Consider the following 16,398-nt stretch of genomic DNA (forward strand, 5'->3'; position numbering starts at 1 on the left):
AGGGATGCTCCATGTTGCAGGGACACTCCATCCCAGGACGCTCCACGGTGCAGGGATGCCCCATCCCAGGATACTCCATGGTGCAGGGACTCTCCATGGTGCAGGGATGCTCCATGGTGCAGGGATGCTCCATCCCAGGATACTCAATGGTGCAGGGATGCTCCATCCCAGGATGCTCCAAGTTGCAGGGATGCTCCATCCCAGGATACTCAGTGGTGCAGGGACACTCCATCCCAGGATACTCAGTGGTGCAGGGATGCTCCATCCTGGGATGCTCCACGTTGCAGGGATGCTCCATCCCAGGATGTTCCACATTGCAGGGACGCTCCATCCCAGGATGCTCCATGGTGCAGGGATGCTCCATCCCAGGATACTCAGTGGTGCAGGGATGCTCCATCCCAGGATGCTCCACGTTGCAGGGATGCTCCATCCCAGGATACTCAGTGGTGCAGGGATGCTCCATCCCAGGATGCTCCAAGTTGCAGGGATGCTCCATCCCAGGATACTCAGTGGTGCAGGGATGCTCCATCCTGGGATGCTCCAAGTTGCAGGGATGCTCCATCCCAGGATGCTCCACGTTGCAGGGACGCTCCACGTTGCATCCCCGTCCCTCCCGGCACCGCGGCAGCTCCTGCACCACGCGCAGCGTCCCGGGCGCCACGGGGCGGGAGGGGGGGACGCCGCGGCCGCCCCCGCCTCACAACACCTGGAACTTCCAGGAGCTCTGGTCCTTGTAGTCCAGGCAGTCGGCGTTGAAGTTGAGCTTCCAGGAGCCCGCGGGCTCCTTGTACTCCAAGCAGTCGACGGGGCCAAAACCGAGCCCGGCGCTGCCGTAACCCGGCGCGGCGAGCCCGGCGGGCGACCCGGCCAAATGGGCGCCCATGGCGGGGGCTGCCAGGGGGCTGAGCGCCGCGCCGGGGGCCGCCAGCTGCGGGTGCATGGGGGACAGGTACGAGCTGCAGTCCAGGCCCCCGAAATAGGCGGCCGAGCCGGCGTAGCCTTGGCCGTAGCCGGCGCTTTGGCCGTAGGCGGCGGGAAACGGCGCCGAGCGCGGCAACCCCGGCGTGGCCGAGGCGGCCAAGGGGTCGGGGACCGGGGAGATGGACGCCGGGCTCCAGATGGACACGGTGGCGCCGGCGGAGCTGGGGGTGCCGGCGGGGGCGCTGGGGGGGGGCGTGTAGGGCCCGGGCGCCCCCACGTCGGCGGCGGCGGTGGCGGCGTCGCGGGCCGGGGAGCTTTTCTTCTTGGGGGGGCGCGACTTGGCCTGGCCGCTGCTCTGCTGCTGCTGCTGCCGGCACTTGGCGCGGCGGTTCTTGAACCAGACCTGCGGGAGGGGAAAATGAGGCGCGGGACGGGGGTGCGTGCGGGGTGAGCAACAAGCTGCAGCCCTGGATGTGCATGTGTGTGCAACGAGCTGCAGCCCTGGGTGTGCGTGCAACGAGCTGCACCCCCTGCGTGTGCAACAATCTGCACCCCCTGCATGTGCAACAATCTGCAACCCTTGGGTGTGCGTGCAACGAGCTGCACCCCCTGCATGTGCAACAATCTGCACCCCCTGGGTGTGCGTGCAACGAGCTGCACCCCCTGGGTGTGCATGTATGTGCAACGAGCTGCAGCCCCTGCGTGTGCAACAATCTGCACCCCCTGGGTGTGCGTGCAACGAGCTGCACCCCCTGCGTGTGCAACAATCTGCAACCCCCAGGTGTGCAACAATCTGCACCCCCTGGGTGTGCAATAATCCACAGCCCCTGGGTGTGTGTGCAACAAGCTGCACCCCCTGGGTTTGCAACAATCTGCAGTCCCTGGGTGTGCAACAATCTGCAACCCCTGGGTGTGCGTGCAACAATCTGCAGCCCCTGCGTGTGCAACAATCTGCAACCCCTGGGTGTGCGTGCAACAATCTGCACCCCCTGCGTGTGCACATGTGTGTGCAATGAGCTGCACCCCCTGGGTGTGTGTGCAACGAGCAGTGAACGCGAGGCCCTGCATATCCCTTGCGCGTGCACGCGGGGCTTTGCACACGCATCCCCGTGCACACGGGGCCTTGCACGACCTTACCGACGCATGTGGGGCTTTGCACGCCCATCCCCGTGCACGCAGGGCCTTGCACGACCTTACCCACACGCGTGGGGCCTTGCACGCCCTTGCACGCCCCTCGCACACCTGGACGCGGGACTCGGGCAGGTTGATCTTCAGGGCCACCTCCTCGCGCATGAAGATGTCGGGGTAGCGCGTCTTGGCGAACAAGGCCTCCAGGATGTCCAGCTGCGCCCTGGTGAACGTCGTGCGCTCCCGGCGCTGCTTCCGCGGGGTGGCTGCGCACGGGGGTGGGGTCAGGGGGGCCCCCGAGACCTGCCCGTGCAAACCGCGCAACGCGCTGGTGCAAACACTCCCCCCTTTACCCTTCCCCTGCGCAAAATCCCTTTGCAACCGTCCCCATGCGAAGTCCCTGTGCAAAACCCCTGTGCATCCCACCCTTGTGCAAACCCCCTGTGCAAAGTCCCCGTGCAAATCCCCCTGTGCAAAATCCCTGTGCACCCCCCCGTTTACCTTTTCCCTGTGCAAAACCTTCCCGTGCATCCCACCCCTGTGCAAACCCCTTGTGCGAAATGCCCTGTACAAATCCCCCCATGCAAATCTCCTGTGCAAACCCCCCTGTGCAAACCCCTTGTGCAAAATGCTCTGTGCAACCTCCCCCATGCAAATCCTCATGCAAAACCCCCCTGTGCAAAAACCCCTGTGCAAACCCCCCGTGCAAAATCCCTGTGCAACTCCCCCCGTGCAAAAGCCCCTTGTGCTGGCGCGGCGCTCACCGGGGTAGCCCACGGCGGGGTGCAGCAGGTCCATGCCGGGCCCGGCCAAGCTCAGCCCGTTGACGGTGAAGTGCGGCTGTTTGATGTAGGACATCATGCTCGGGGGGGACCCGCCGGGGCTGGGGACACCGGGTCAGCGTGGCACGGCACGCCGCGGCACAGTACGGCACGGCACAACACGGCATGGCATGGCACGGCACAGCACGGCACGGCACAACACGGCATGGCATGGCACAGCATGGCACGGCACAGCACGGCATGGCACAGCATGGCATGGCACAGCATGGCATGGCACAGCACAACACAGCATGGCATAGCACAACACGGCACGGCACAACATGGCATGGCACAACACGGCATGGCATGGTACAGCACGGCATGGCACGGCACAACATGGCACGGCATGGCACAACATGACATGGCACAGCATGGCATGGCACGACACGACACGGCACAACATGGCATGGCACAGCACGGCATGGCACGGCACGACATGGCATTGCATGGCACAACATGACATGGCACAGCATGGCATGGCACGACATGGCATGGCACGACACAGCATGGCACAGCAAGGCACAACATGGCACAACATGGCATGGCACGGCACAGCACGGCATGGCACGACATGGCACAACATGGCATGGCACAGCATGGCATGGCACAACAAAGCGCAGCGCACCGTGGTGCGGCATGGCACAGCATGGCGTGGCACACCATGGCGCGGCGCAGTATGGTATGGCACGGTACAGTGTGGAAAACCACGGCACAGCACGGTGCAGCACGGCACGGCAAACCGTGGCACCACGCGGCACAGCACGGCGCGGTGACACACGGCCCAGCGGTGACACCCGCAGGTGCCGCGGTGCCAGATCTGTCCCATTCCCCCCACCCCGGTCCTACCTGTGTCCCTGCGGTCCCCGGGGCTGTGCTGTGGGGACAGGGGGACGCGGCTGGCACCGGGGACAATGGGGGACAACTGGGGACAGGGACCCCCATGGGGACATCCAGGGACCCCCCATGGGACAGGGACCCCCATGGGGATATCCAGGGACCCTTGTGGGACAGGGACCCCCTTGGGGACATCCAGGGACCCCCCATGGGGACAACCAGGGACCCCTTGGGGACACGGACCCCATTGAGGAGATCCAGGGACCCCCCCGTGGGACAGGAACCCCCTTGGGGACAACCAGGGACCCGTCGGGGACAGGGACCCCGTCCCCAGTCACAAGCACGAGCCAGGATGTCCCCCCTGTCCCCAAGGCCACCGCCTTGTCCCCGAGCCAAGGAAGGTCCCCCCCGCTGCGCCCAGATGCCACCGCCGAGAGAGGGGACAGAGCCAGCGGCTTGTCCCCAAGCCAGGGGATGTCACCCTGGCGCTGGAACCCTGTCCCCAAGCCAAGGACGGCAGCGGTGGCTTGTCCTTAAGCCGGGGGAGGCCACCCTGAAGCTGTCCCCAAGGCAAGGGACATCACTGGGGGCTGGGACCATGTCCCCAAGCTGGGGACAGAGGTGGTGGCCTGTCCCCAAGCCAGGTGACACCTCCCCGGGGTTGGCCACCTTGTCCCCAAGCTGGGGACGGAGGTGGTGGCTTCTCCATGACCCAAGGGATGTCACCAGGAGCTGGTGACCATGTCTCCAAGCTGGGGACAGAGGTGGTGGCCTGTTCCCAAGCCAGGTGACACCTCACCAGGGTTGGCCACCTTGTCCCTAAGCTGGGGACAGAGGTGGTGGCTTCCCCATGACCCAAGGGATGTCACCGGGGGCTGGTGACCATGTCCCCAAGCTGAGGACAGAGGTGGTGGCCTGTCCCCAAGCCAGGTAACACCTCCCCGGGGTTGGTCACCTTGTCCCCAAGCTGGGGACGGAGGTGGTGGCCTGTCCCCAAGCCAGGTGACATCTTCCCGAGCCAGGGACAGCGCCAGCGGCTCGTCCCCCACCCCGACGTCCCCGGTCCCACTGGGCGCGTACCTGTGCGGTGGCGGCGGTGACAGCGGTGGTGGCCGCAGTGGCAGCGGGGAAGCGTCCCCGGGGCGGGGGGAGGTTTAAGTAGGACCCCGCCGTGATGTCACCCGCCACCGCGATGTCACTAATCCCCTGGGGGGGGTGACATTGGCCCCGGCCCGGGCTAATCCAGCGCTGCCGGCAATTAGCACTCATCCCCCGCGGTGTCACCCCCCGTGTCCCCGGGGCGGGGGGACGGGGGGTCCCGGGTGACGGGGTGGGGGGTGGGCGAGGCCTGGGTGTCCTCCTGGGAGGGGGGACAGGGACAAAATGTCACCCCCCCGCCACCATCGTGGGGCTAATCCTGGGGACAGCTGCCACGTCTGAGCCCAAGGGACACATGGGGGGGGTGGATTTTTTTTGGGGGGGGATGTCAGCGGGATGTGGAGTTTGGGGGGCTGGGAATGACCCCCCCATGCAGCCTCCCTGACCCTCCCACCCCATGGGACACCCAATGCCCCCAAACCCTTCAGGACCCCCCCAAACCCCAGTGGGACCCCCCCAAACCCTTCAGGACCCCCCCAAACCCCAGTGGGACCCCCCCAAACCCTTCAGGACCTCCCCAGCTCTGCTGTCCCCCCCGCCACATCCCCAGGGCTGATTAGTTTGTTTTTCAGCCGTGCGGATTTGGAGCTGATTAACCCTAATCCCTGCACGGGGGGGGGGAATACGGGGCGGGAGGGGGTGGGTGGCACAGATGTGACCCCCCTGCCCCCCAATACCCCCCCCGGGGGGGTCCCCAAGCCCCCACCTTGCAGGTTTTAATCCTGGGGTGAGGCCGAACCCCTAATTAAACCCTGACGAACCAAGGCGGCGGGGGGCGGGGACGGGGAAAGTGGCCCCGAAATGCGGCTGCTCTTTCCCCTCGTTAGCGGTAATTGGCTTTTTTGGGGTCCCCGCTGCCCCCCCCACCAACCTGGGGGGAGGTTTGGCGGGGAGTGGGCTCCGATTTCCCTGTTTCTGGAAGAAAAACGTGATGGGTGAACCATTTCATATGCTCATTTCGCAATAAAATTAAAACGTAAAATCTCCGTGTTTGGATAAAAATCACACCCGTGTTTCTATAAAAATACCGGATTTCTATAAAATGGAGCCGTAGTTATAAAACCACAGGCGGAGGTCGAGAAAACACCCATATTTCTAGAAAATGTCTCTCTGTTTCTATAGAACGTATTTTCCATGTATATAAACACAGATATAGTTTTTAGAAGCAGAGATATATTTTGTAAAAATACAGATATATTGTACAGAAGAGATATTTTATAAAGACGGAGATATATTTTATAGAAACTGAGATATATTTTATAAAAACGAAGATATATTTTATAAAAGCAGAAATAAAGCTCGATATTTAGGTAAAAACCTCTATTTCTATTTAAAAACTGACGTGTGTTTTCTCTCCCTCTCTTGGAACGCCCGTTTTTGAGCCGGAACGCTCCCAAAATCCCCGTTTTTCAGGCGAATCGCCCCCAGGGCCGCGTCTTGCCAGTGTTTTCAGGGGGGGGACGCCCCGTCCTCCGGTGCCCACCCCCTCCCCGGGTCCCTAATCCCGATTAGGGTGGCTCGGGGGGGGGGGGGGCTCTAAATTTAACCCCGGGGTGTCAGGAACAATCACGTCAGCACCTCGGGGTAATCTGGCCCAAATCCCCCCCGAATCGCCCCAAAAAGGGGGAAAAAAACCTCAACTCTGCACCCCAAATTACACCCCCCCCCCCCCCCAAGATCCAAAATGTCAATTTTAAAGTCCAGGTGGGGGATTTATTGATAATAAAGCACAAGGCGGGGCTGGGGTTAATTAAGGAGGGGGACGCTAACGAACGCTGACGGGTTTTCTTTATTCCGGGGGCAGCACGGGGTGAGAAACGCAGACGGGACAAAGATCCAACGGGAAACAAAGCTGAGGGGGGTGAAATCGAGAATCCAAAGCCCCCAAATTCCTCTTTCCATACCCAAAAATAATACAGGTGGTTTGTGTAGAAAACCAGGGATTTCAAAAACTGTCCCCGCTCCCCGCCCCCCATACACACACTTTTTTATATATATATATTTTTTTTCTTTTGCAGCTCGGAGAGGAAAAGAAGAAAAACAAAAGTGTACAAAAAGGAAGTGTGGGCGGGGGGGAAAAATCCAAAAAAAATTCTCATAAACCCCTCGGAAGTCGCGTGTTTTGTTGGGTTTTTTTTTTGTTCCGCTCGCACGTGGTGAACGGCGGCAGGAGAGACCCCAAACCCCCCCAGAAAAAACCCCCCTCCCTGTGTCCCTCCCGCCGGCCGGCCGCCCTACGCCCGCTCGCCGCGGATGCGCCGCGCCAGCTGGATGTCCTTGGGCATGATGGTGACGCGCTTGGCATGGATGGCGCACAGGTTGGTGTCCTCAAAGAGCCCCACCAGATACGCCTCGCTGGCCTCCTGCGGGACACGGACGGGCCCTCAGCTTTTGGGGACGAAACGACGCATTTTGGGGGGGGGCATTTCGGGCGGTTTTGCGAGGAGGGGCTCACCTGCAGCGCGCCGATGGCCGCGCTCTGGAAGCGTAGGTCGGTTTTGAAGTCCTGGGCGATCTCTCTCACCAGGCGCTGGAAGGGCAGCTTGCGGATCAGCAGCTCGGTGGATTTCTGGTACCGCCGGATCTCCCGCAGAGCCACCGTGCCGGGCCTGCCCAGGGGATCAGGTGTTAACGGCTGCAGAGCAGGACCCCCAGGCCCCCAAAACCCCCAGACTCACCCGGCCCCCCAAATCCCCCAGACCCACCTGGTCCCTCAAGCCCCTCAGATCCACCTGGCCCCCCAGATCCCCCAGACCCACCCGGCCCCCCAAATCCCCTAGACCCCCCCAACCCCCCAAACCCCCCAGACTCACCCAATCCCCCAGACCCACTCGGCCCCCCAAACCCCCCAGACTCACCCAATTCCCCAGGCCCCCCCAGGCCTCCAAACCCCCCATGCCCCCCCAGCCCCCTAAACCCCCCAGACCCCTCCGGCCCCCCAGATCCCCCAGGCCCCCAAACCCCCCCGACCTCCCAAACCCCCCAGACACCCCCGGCCCCCCAAACCCCCCCAGACCCACCCGGCCCCCCAAAACCCCCCGGCCTCCCAGACCCCCCAACCGGGGGTGACACGGGGCTGGTACCTGTAGCGATGCGGCTTCTTCACACCCCCCGTGGACGGCGCGCTCTTCCTGGCGGCCTTAGTGGCCAGTTGCTTCCTCGGCGCTTTCCCGCCGGTGGATTTCCGAGCCGTCTGCTTGGTACGGGCCATACCGGACGCTCAGGGCCTGCCGTGGGGGAGAAGGCCGCGGTCGGCTCCGGGGAGCGGCCGTTAACGGGGCTGAGGGGCGGCCGCCTGCGCCGACCGGCCTCGGGGGGAGCACCGGGCTGAGGAAGAGACGCCGGAGCGGCGGGTCCGCCGCCGGGCCGGGCCCCGGGAGCCCCCATGGCCTCACCGGGGGAGCAGCCGCCGCCGTCCCCTCAGACTACAGCTCCCAGAAGCCTTCGCGCCTCGTCACGTGCCCCCGCCGCCGATTGGCCGGCGGCGCGCAGCCAATGGGCTCGCCCGCTGCCAACGGCGGGGCGGCGCTACCGGGCCTCCCCGCGAAGACGGACGCGCCGCTCAGCCTATCCCCTCCCGGCCTCCCGGCCTGCCAGCCAATCCGCGCCGCCGCCAACCAGCAGGCGGGACTAAGCGGGAGCAGCGTCTCCTCAGACGACCTCACCACCGGGCCGCAACCCCGCCCCGCGCCAAAACGCGCTCCCCGCTCCGCCGTTACCGGGCAGCGGCCGCGCCGCCGTTACCTCGCGTGCCGGGCTAGCGGCGGCGCTGGAGCCGTTCGACGTCCCGCGGCGGCGCTCGCTCTCCCTCCCTCCCTCCCTTCCCGCCTTTCCTGACAGAAAATGGCGGGCTCCCGGCGGGCTGCTTACCCGTCGTGCACCGCGCGGGGAGGGAGGTCGCCTGAGGTGAGGGGGCCGGCGCCATGTTGTCCCCCACCCAGAGGCCGGGCCGGGCGGCGGCCTGAGGCGGAGCCCCGAGCCCCGGGCCCGCCCAGCGCCGCTCCCCACCCCGGGGGGGGCCCCTCTGCTGGAAGCCAGCCCGGTTTTCCGCACCCACACCCCCCGCGGCGTGGACGAGCGAGAAAAAACCCGTCACCCCCACAGGCGAGAGCAGCTTTGCCGCCCTTCAGTCAGGTAGCGCTTTGCACAAGTCGCGCCGGCGCTCGAGGGTTGTGTGGTAGATAACCTTGCTCGACACAGACAGGGTCTATGCTCAAGAGAAGTTTATTGTAGTAGGGATAAGCGAAGCAGCGCTGGGTGCGTGGGGAATCTGCGTTCCACCTACACGCACACCTGACAAAGTTTTTAGTGGTCATTGTATACCCCCCCTTTGTTATTACGATTCTCTATTTTTGGGAATTATCCCACCTCCTAATACGTATTCATACTACTAGATACGCATGCTCTGTCGTGGTGTTAGGGTCTTCTCTCCCCATCTGGTGGTCGTCAGGATGAAGGCTCTCCTCTTCCTCAGTTTGTCCTTTATCTGAACTCGGGGGTCCTTGTAGAAAAAAAATCACTGTCCTTCTGGCTTTGGCTGACGTTTCTGTTATCTCCCCCATGTGGTCATCTTCTTGTCCTTCAGTCCACGGTTTATCTGTTCCTGTTCCTGTGTTTCGCTACATCTGGTTTCCTCAAAATAGACTCAGAACATCCTTATCAATAACATGAGCCATCTGCCATCCCATTTAACTAGCAACGGGAATCACTAGGTCGCTCTAACATTTACTACAGTTGCGAGCGGCGGGGAGGAGAAGCTTTAATTTTCTAATTCACCCGCCAGCGCTGGTTGGGCTCCTCGGTGTTGCCTCTTACCCTTGGTACAGTGCGTTAAAAACACCATAACGGGGAAAAACGACACACAAAGGGGTAAACATCTGTGGGCGCCGTCCGCTGCCGTCCGCCCTTCAAGTCGTTTTTAGGTCCAAATGAGGGAACGGGGTTTATTGGGCCCCAGGGCCGAGGCGGGAGGTGAAAAACACAATAAACCCCCAAAAAACACCCCGACCCGCCTCGCGTTTTCCACAACTTTATTCCAGAAAGGCCGCAAAACGTTACAGAAGGCGACTGGAACTGGGGGGGTGGGAATGGGGGTCCAGCTGCTGCTGGGCAGGCGGGGAAATAATTAAATTAGCGCCTAATTTCTCCGGTTTTGAAGCTTTTTTTTCCCCCCTTATTTTTCAACCCGGCAGGCTTGGCGAAAACAGATGAGCAAGGGAAATAAAAACCGAACGGGACCAGCGCAACAAGCAGGAGCTTCGGAGAAGGTGGTTAGTGCAGGGCGGGGGACACACACACACGAAGCTCCACGGCCCCCCCAGCACCGGCATCTTGCGCGGAAGTTTCTGGAAAGCGCCCGGTGCCCCGGGGGCGTTTCGGCGGTTCCCGTCATGGAGCGGCGGGCCGGTGCGAGGCGGGGGGACGCGGTGTGTGTGTGTGGGGGTCAGAGGCGGCGTCGCAGCGCCATTACCTTCGTGCTGGGGTTTGCGCCAGGTGGGTTTTGATGGCCGCCATGATCTTGTGGAGCTTGGCGTCGGTGTCAACGAAGCCGTCGCCGTTCTGGCGGGGGCGGGGACGGGAAACGGATGAGTTTGAGGCGCCGGGGTGGGGTGGGGGGGACACGCGACGCTGTTGCAGCACCGGGGAGGGGGGTCACCCACCTTCTTGGAGTGGACAAGGTGTCCCCCCACCGTCACTTCAAACCATCCTGTCACCTCCCGCGTCCCCTGGCCGCTCTGTGGGGACACGATGGGGGTCACCTCGGTCCTGGGTGACCCCCCCACCCTATGTGTTCGCCCCACCCTGTGTGTTCCCCCCGCGACTCCCCGCCACTCACCACCTCCAGCGCGCCTGGGAAGCGCCTCTCCAGCTCCTGCTTGAGCTGTTGGTACTGAAAGCGACATTTTGGGGGGGTCACCCCTGTGCTGGTTTGGGGGGGAAACCCCTTGTGGGGGGGCAGGCAAGGGTAGGGGGGGGCACGGCTCACCTTGGGTCTGTAGCCTCAGGCTCCACTGGGGAAGGGGTAGGTGGTCAGTGGGAGGGGGACCCCTTTAAAAGGGGTCACACACGCCCCCGTGCACAGGGATCCCCCCCCACGCACGAGAAACCCCACCACGCACAGGGATCCCCCCCAGAGCACAAGGAGCCCCCCCAGAGCACAGGAACCCTCCCCCAGGGCACAAGGAACCCCCCCCAGGGCACAAGGAAACCCCCCCCACGCATGAGAAACCCCACCACACACAGGGATCCCCCCCCAGAGTACAAGGAGCCCCCCCAGGGCACAGGGACCCTCCCCAGGGCACAAGGAGCCCCCCAGGCACAAGGAGCCTCCCCAGGGCACAGGGACCCCCCCGCCAGGGCACAAGGAACCCCCCCCAGGGCACAGGGAACCCCCCCCAGGGCACAAGGAAACCCCCCCCACGCATGAGAAACCCCACCACGCACAGGGATCCCCCCCCAGAGCACAAGGAGCCCCCCCAGGGCACAAGGAGCCACCCCAGGGCACAGGGACCCCCCCCCAGGGCACAAGGAACCCCCCCCAGGGCACAGGGACCCCCCCCAGGGCACAAGGAGCCCCCCAGGCACAAGGAGCCACCCCAGGGCACAGGGACCGCCCCCCCCCAGGCACAGGAAACCCCCTCCATGCACAAGAGCCCCCCCCCGTTACACAAGGACCCCGCCCCGTACCAGTAGAGCACGGAGACGCGGAGCCGTTCGGCCATCGCGGCGGCGGCGGCTGCGCAGAAGCGTCGGTCCCGCCCCCCACCCCCCCGAACACCGGGACCGGGACCGCCCCCCCCAAACACCGGGACCGGGACCGGCCCCTCCCACCCCCCTTATTCCTACACTATTCCCATCGCCCCAGTATAACCAGTGCATCCCATCATTGTAACCTTAGCACCCCTCCCAGTATAACCGTTGTATTCCCCCCCAAAATAACCAGTGTATCCCCCGCTAGAATAACCAGCGCCTCCTCCCAGTATAACCAGTGCATCCCACCAGCATAACCAGCGCATCGCCCCAGTATAACCAGTGCATCCCATCATTGTAACCTTTGCACCCCTCCCAGTATAACCAGTTTATCCCCCACCAGAATAACCAGTGCATCCCCCCAGTAGAACCGGTGCATCCCCCCAGTGAAAACAGTGCATCCTCTCCAGTATAACCAGCACATCCCACAGTATAACCAGTGCATCCCCCCCAATATAAACAGTGTATCCCTGACCAGAATAACCAGCGCCTCCCCCCAGTATAACCAGTGCATCCCACCAGTATAACCAGTGCATCCCCCTAGGATATCCCCCAGTATTTACCAGTGCATCCCACCAGTATAACCAGCGCCTCCCCCCAGTATAACCAGTGCATCCCATCATTGTAACCTTTGCACCCCTCCCAGTATAACCAGTTTATCCCCCACCAGAATAACCAGTGCATCCCCCCAGTAGAACCGGTGCATCCACCCAGGATATCCCCCAGGATTTACCAGTGCATCCCACCAGTATAACCAGTGCATCCCCCCAGTGAAAACAGCGCATCCTCTCCAGTATAACCAGCACATCCCACCAGTATAACCAGTGCATCCCATCATTGTAACCTTTGCACTCCTCCCAGTATAATCAGTGCATCCCACCAGTATAACCAGTGCATCCCATCATTGTAACCTTTGCACTCCCCCCAGTATAACCAGTGCATCCCACCAGTATAACCAGTGCATCCCATCATTGTAACCTTTGCACTCTTCCCAGTATAACCAGTGCATCCCCCCAGTGAAAAGAGTGCATCCTCCCCAGTATAACCAGCGCATCCCATCATTGTAACCTTTGCACTCCTCCCAGTATAACCAGTGCATCCCCCCAGTGAAGAGTGCATCCTCTCCAGTATAACCAGCACATCCCACCAGTATAACCAGCGCATCCCACCAGTATAACCAGTGCATCCCATCATTGTAACCTTTGCACTCCTCCCAGTATAACCAGCACATCCCACCAGTATAACCAGTGCATCCCACCAGTGTAACCAGTGCATCCCCCCAGTGAAAACAGTGCATCCTCTCCAGTATAACCAGCACATCCTCCCCAGTATAACCAGCGCATCCCACCAGTGTAACCAGTGCATCCCATCATTGTAACCTTTGCACTCCTCCCAGTATAACCAGTGTATCCCACCAGTGTAACCAGTGCATCCCATCATTGTAACCTTTGCACTCCTCCCAGTATAACCAGTGCATCCCATCATTGTAACCTTTGCGCTCTTCCCAGTATAACCGGTGCATCCCCCCAGTGAAAACAGTGCATCCTCTCCAGTATAACCAGCACATCCTCCCCAATATAACCAGCGCATCCCACCAGTGTAACCAGTGCATCCCATCATTGTAACCTTTGCACTCCTCCCAGTATAACCAGTGTATCCCACCAGTGTAACCAGTGCATCCCATCATTGTAACCTTTGCACTCCTCCCAGTATAACCAGTGTATCCCATCATTGTAACCTTTGCACTCTTCCCAGTATAACCAGTGCATCCCACCAGTATAACCGGTGCATCCCATCATTGTAACCTTTGCACTCCTCCCAGTATAACCAGTGTATCCCACCAGTGTAACCAGTGCATCTCCCCAGTGAAAACAGTGCATCCTCCCCAGTATAACCAGCTCATCCCCCCCAGTGTAACCAGTGTATCCCCCACCAGAATAACCAGCGCACCCTCCCAGTACAACCCGTGCATCGCCGCCCCCGCCCCGCGCCGCCGTTAGCGGGACCGCCCCGCGCGCTCCCGCCGCCCCGCGCGCTCCCGCCGCCCCGCGGGGCCGCGCGCAGCCGGGGCCGCTCAGCCGGGGCCGCGCTCGGCGCTCCCGGGCGCGGCGGCGGCGGCAGCGGCGGCTGCGGCGGGGATGGGGCCGCGGCGCTGAGCGGGGGGGGCCCGGCGGGGCGCGGGGGGGCCCGGGCCGGCGCCCCCCGGTCCCGGAGCGATGGGCGAATGGACCATCCTGGAGCGGCTGCTGGAGGCGGCGGTGCAGCAGCACTCCACCATGATCGGCAGGTCAGCCCACGCGGGGGGGGAGGTCACCGGACCCCCCCACGGGACCCCCCACATCGTCCCCCGGGCCCCCTGGGTCACCGCCGCGCCCCCCGACCCCTCCCGGGGGCAGCAGGTGCCCGTGGGGGGCGGCAAGGGAGTCGTGTCACCCACGGGGTGACAGCGGGTCGCCACGGGGTGACAGCGGGGCAAACCCCCCCCCGGCAAGAGGCTGGGAGGTGGCCCGGGGGTGGGGGTGGCAGAGGGACCCGCTGTCACCTCCCTGCTGTCACCTCCCCCCCCCGCCCCGTCACCTCCCCGCTGGCAGGAGGTGACAGCTGTGACAACAGGGACACTCAGGACAAGGGACAGCGTGGGGACAAGCACAGCCCAGGGTTGGGTCGGTTCCAAGGGAGGTCCTCACATGCAGCTGTGTCCCCAAACCTGCACCCTGTGTCCCCAAACCTGCACCCCGTGTCCCCCAAAACCTGCACCACATGTCCTCCAAAACCTGCACCCCTATGTGCCCCAAAGCCTGTATCGCGTGTCCCCAAACCTGCACCCCATGTCTCCCAAAACCTGCAGCTATGTTCCCAAACCTGCACCCCATGTACCCCAAAACCTGCACCCCGCGTCCCCAGATGTGCAGCCACACCCCTGGGGGACGAGCATCAACGGGCGCCCGTGGCCGCGGGGAGACAGGTCAAGGTCAGGGGCGCTGGCACATGGGGACATGGGGCCTGGGAAGTACCTGGGGGGCCAGGTGGGACTAGGGGGTCCAGACCCACCCCACGTGTCCAGGTAGGACCCATGTGGCCTGGCCTGACCCCTGTGTCCCAGTTTGACCCACATATCCCAGTGTCCATGTAGGACCCAGGTTTCCAGGTCCACCCCAGGTGTCTGGGTCCAGGTGGGACCTGCACGTCCAGGTCTAGGTAGGACCGGGTCTAACCCACGTGTCTGGGTCCAGGTAGAACCCAGGTCTCCGAGTTCAACCCACACATCTGGGCCCAAGAAGGACCCATGTGTCCATGTTCACCCCACATGTCTGGGTCCAGGTAGGACCCAGATCTTAATGTCCAACCCATGTGTCTGGGTCCAGGTAGGACCTACATGTCCAGGTCTAGGTAGGTCCAGGTCTAACCCATGTGTCCAGGTAGGACCCAGGTCTCCAAGTTCAACCCATACATCTGGGCCCAAGGACCCAGATCTCAATGTCCAAGCCATGTGTCTGGGTCCAGGTAGGACCCAGGTCTCCGAGTCCAACCCACACATCTGGGCCCAAGAAGGACCCACGTGTCCACGTCCAAGCGACACGTCTGGGTGCAGGTAGGACCCGCATGTCCACACCTCCTCCCTCCCAGGATCCTGCTGACGGTGGTGGTCATCTTCCGCATCCTCATCGTGGCCATTGTGGGCGAGACGGTGTACGAGGACGAGCAGACCATGTTCATGTGCAACACGCTGCAGCCGGGCTGCAACCAGGCCTGCTACGACAAAGCCTTCCCCATTTCCCACATCCGCTACTGGGTCTTCCAGATCATCCTGGTCTGCACCCCCAGCCTCTGCTTCATCACCTACTCGGTCCACCAGTCGGCCAAGCAGCGCGAGCGCCGCTACTCCTTCCTCTACCCGCTGCTGGACCGCGACGCCAAGAGAGCCAAAGCCATCAACGGGGCGCTGGCGCCCGGCCCCGACGGGGGCTGCAAGGAGGAACCCGACTGCCTGGAGGCCAAGGAGCTGCCCGGGCCCCCCCCGCGCGCCCCCCGCAGCTCGAAAGCCAAGCGCCAAGAGGGGATTTCCCGCTTCTACGTCATCCAGGTGGTTTTCCGGAACGCTCTGGAGATCGGTTTCCTGGCTGGGCAGTATTTCCTCTACGGCTTTAACGTCCCGGCTATTTTTGAGTGCGACCGCTACCCCTGCGTCAAGGAGGTGGAGTGCTACGTGTCGCGCCCCACCGAAAAGACGGTTTTTCTGGTTTTCATGTTCGCCGTCAGCGGCGTCTGCGTCCTGCTCAACCTGGCCGAGCTCAACCACCTGGGCTGGCGCAAGGTCAAGGCCGCGGTACGCGGGGTGCAGGCGCGGCGCAAGTCGCTGGTGGAGGTGCGTAAAAAGGACCTTTCTCCCCCCGTCCCCCCGCCGGCGCTGGGCCGGACGCAGTCCAGCGAGTCTGCTTACGTCTGAGCCCCCCCCGCCCCCCAAAAAGTGTGTGGGGGGCAACGGTGCTGCCCCCCACCTCCCCAAAATCCCGGTGGTGCGTCCCCGCCGCCCCGGTTTGCCGCAAGGGCTGACGCCGAGTTTCGGCGTCGATTGACCTCATCATGGTGCAAGCGGGGAGGGAGGGGGGCCCACAACCCCGCCGGGGTGGCGGGGGGAAGTACAGGTTGTGTGGGGGTTATTTATTTGTCAGAGGGGTTGTGGGGGGGCAGAGCCCCCCCGAGATGTAAATAAACGGGTTGGAGGATTGAGTGCTGAGCTCTACGTGGTGGGTTTGGGGGTGTTCCTGGGCGATCCCCCCCACCC

The 16,398-nt window shown here is 62.8% G+C and overlaps 4 protein-coding genes across 7 annotated transcripts; 1 reads left to right on the plus strand and 3 right to left on the minus strand.

Annotated features, from left to right (window-relative positions):
- Positions 1-480: 480 nt before the first annotated feature.
- Positions 481-2,910, minus strand: LOC136001118 (homeobox protein otx5-like). Of its 2 annotated transcripts, none has more exons than XM_065655187.1 (3): positions 2,814-2,910; positions 2,164-2,315; positions 481-1,324 (listed from the first exon to the last, which is right to left on the minus strand). In XM_065655187.1, the coding sequence occupies exons 1-3, from the start codon at positions 2,908-2,910 to the stop codon at positions 698-700; spliced, it is 876 nt and encodes a 291-aa protein (XP_065511259.1). In that variant the 3' UTR covers positions 481-697. The 2 variants fall into 2 exon arrangements, with proteins under 2 accessions (XP_065511259.1, XP_065511258.1); XM_065655186.1 differs by having other exon boundaries at positions 2,790-2,910.
- Positions 2,911-6,553: 3,643 nt separating this feature from the next.
- Positions 6,554-8,711, minus strand: LOC136001127 (histone H3.3A). 3 transcript variants are annotated; one of them, XM_065655202.1, is made up of 4 exons: positions 8,607-8,711; positions 7,946-8,089; positions 7,318-7,471; positions 6,554-7,225 (listed from the first exon to the last, which is right to left on the minus strand). In XM_065655202.1, the coding sequence occupies exons 2-4, from the start codon at positions 8,071-8,073 to the stop codon at positions 7,097-7,099; spliced, it is 411 nt and encodes a 136-aa protein (XP_065511274.1). In that variant the 5' UTR covers positions 8,074-8,089; positions 8,607-8,711; the 3' UTR covers positions 6,554-7,096. The 3 variants fall into 3 exon arrangements, with proteins under 3 accessions (XP_065511274.1, XP_065511275.1, XP_065511276.1); XM_065655203.1 differs by having other exon boundaries at positions 8,582-8,670; XM_065655204.1 differs by lacking the exon at positions 8,607-8,711 and adding an exon at positions 8,258-8,306.
- A 1,166-nt stretch (positions 8,712-9,877) lies between these two features.
- On the minus strand, positions 9,878-11,628 carry SELENOW (selenoprotein W). The gene is made up of 5 exons (XM_065655206.1): positions 11,550-11,628; positions 10,849-10,873; positions 10,699-10,752; positions 10,523-10,597; positions 9,878-10,421 (listed from the first exon to the last, which is right to left on the minus strand). Exons 1-5 carry the CDS (start codon positions 11,582-11,584, stop codon positions 10,329-10,331), a joined length of 282 nt encoding a protein of 93 aa, XP_065511278.1. The 5' UTR covers positions 11,585-11,628; the 3' UTR covers positions 9,878-10,328.
- A 2,980-nt stretch (positions 11,629-14,608) lies between these two features.
- On the plus strand, positions 14,609-16,295 carry LOC136001036 (gap junction delta-2 protein-like). Its single transcript, XM_065655088.1, has 2 exons — positions 14,609-14,676; positions 15,240-16,295. Exons 1-2 carry the CDS (start codon positions 14,609-14,611, stop codon positions 16,057-16,059), a joined length of 888 nt encoding a protein of 295 aa, XP_065511160.1. The 3' UTR covers positions 16,060-16,295.
- The last annotated feature ends 103 nt before the right edge of the window (positions 16,296-16,398 follow it).

Source organism: Caloenas nicobarica, chromosome 37, assembly GCF_036013445.1.
Source record: "Caloenas nicobarica isolate bCalNic1 chromosome 37, bCalNic1.hap1, whole genome shotgun sequence".
NCBI lineage: Eukaryota > Metazoa > Chordata > Aves > Columbiformes > Columbidae > Caloenas > Caloenas nicobarica.

Bases quoted from the DNA above. Each gene is read 5' to 3' on its own strand.
- LOC136001118 (XM_065655186.1), bottom strand. From the start codon at position 2,910: ATGATGTCCTACATCAAACAGCCGCACTTCACCGTCAACGGGCTGAGC. The intron at 2,316-2,789 runs GCTTTTGCACGG...CCCCGTGCGCAG, and splicing joins GCGCCGCGCCAGCACAAGGG to CCACCCCGCGGAAGCAGCGC. The intron at 1,325-2,163 runs GTGTGCGAGGGG...CCCCTCCCGCAG, and splicing joins TGCCCGAGTCCCGCGTCCAG to GTCTGGTTCAAGAACCGCCG.
- LOC136001127 (XM_065655202.1), bottom strand. From the start codon at position 8,073: ATGGCCCGTACCAAGCAGACGGCTCGGAAATCCACCGGCGGGAAAGCG. The intron at 7,472-7,945 runs GTACCAGCCCCG...TCCCCTGGGCAG, and splicing joins AAGAAGCCGCATCGCTACAG to GCCCGGCACGGTGGCTCTGC. The intron at 7,226-7,317 runs GTGAGCCCCTCC...CGTGTCCCGCAG, and splicing joins CGGCCATCGGCGCGCTGCAG to GAGGCCAGCGAGGCGTATCT.
- LOC136001036 (XM_065655088.1), top strand. From the start codon at position 14,609: ATGGGGCCTGGGAAGTACCTGGGGGGCCAGGTGGGACTAGGGGGTCCA. The intron at 14,677-15,239 runs GTAGGACCCATG...CCTCCCTCCCAG, and splicing joins GACCCACCCCACGTGTCCAG to GATCCTGCTGACGGTGGTGG.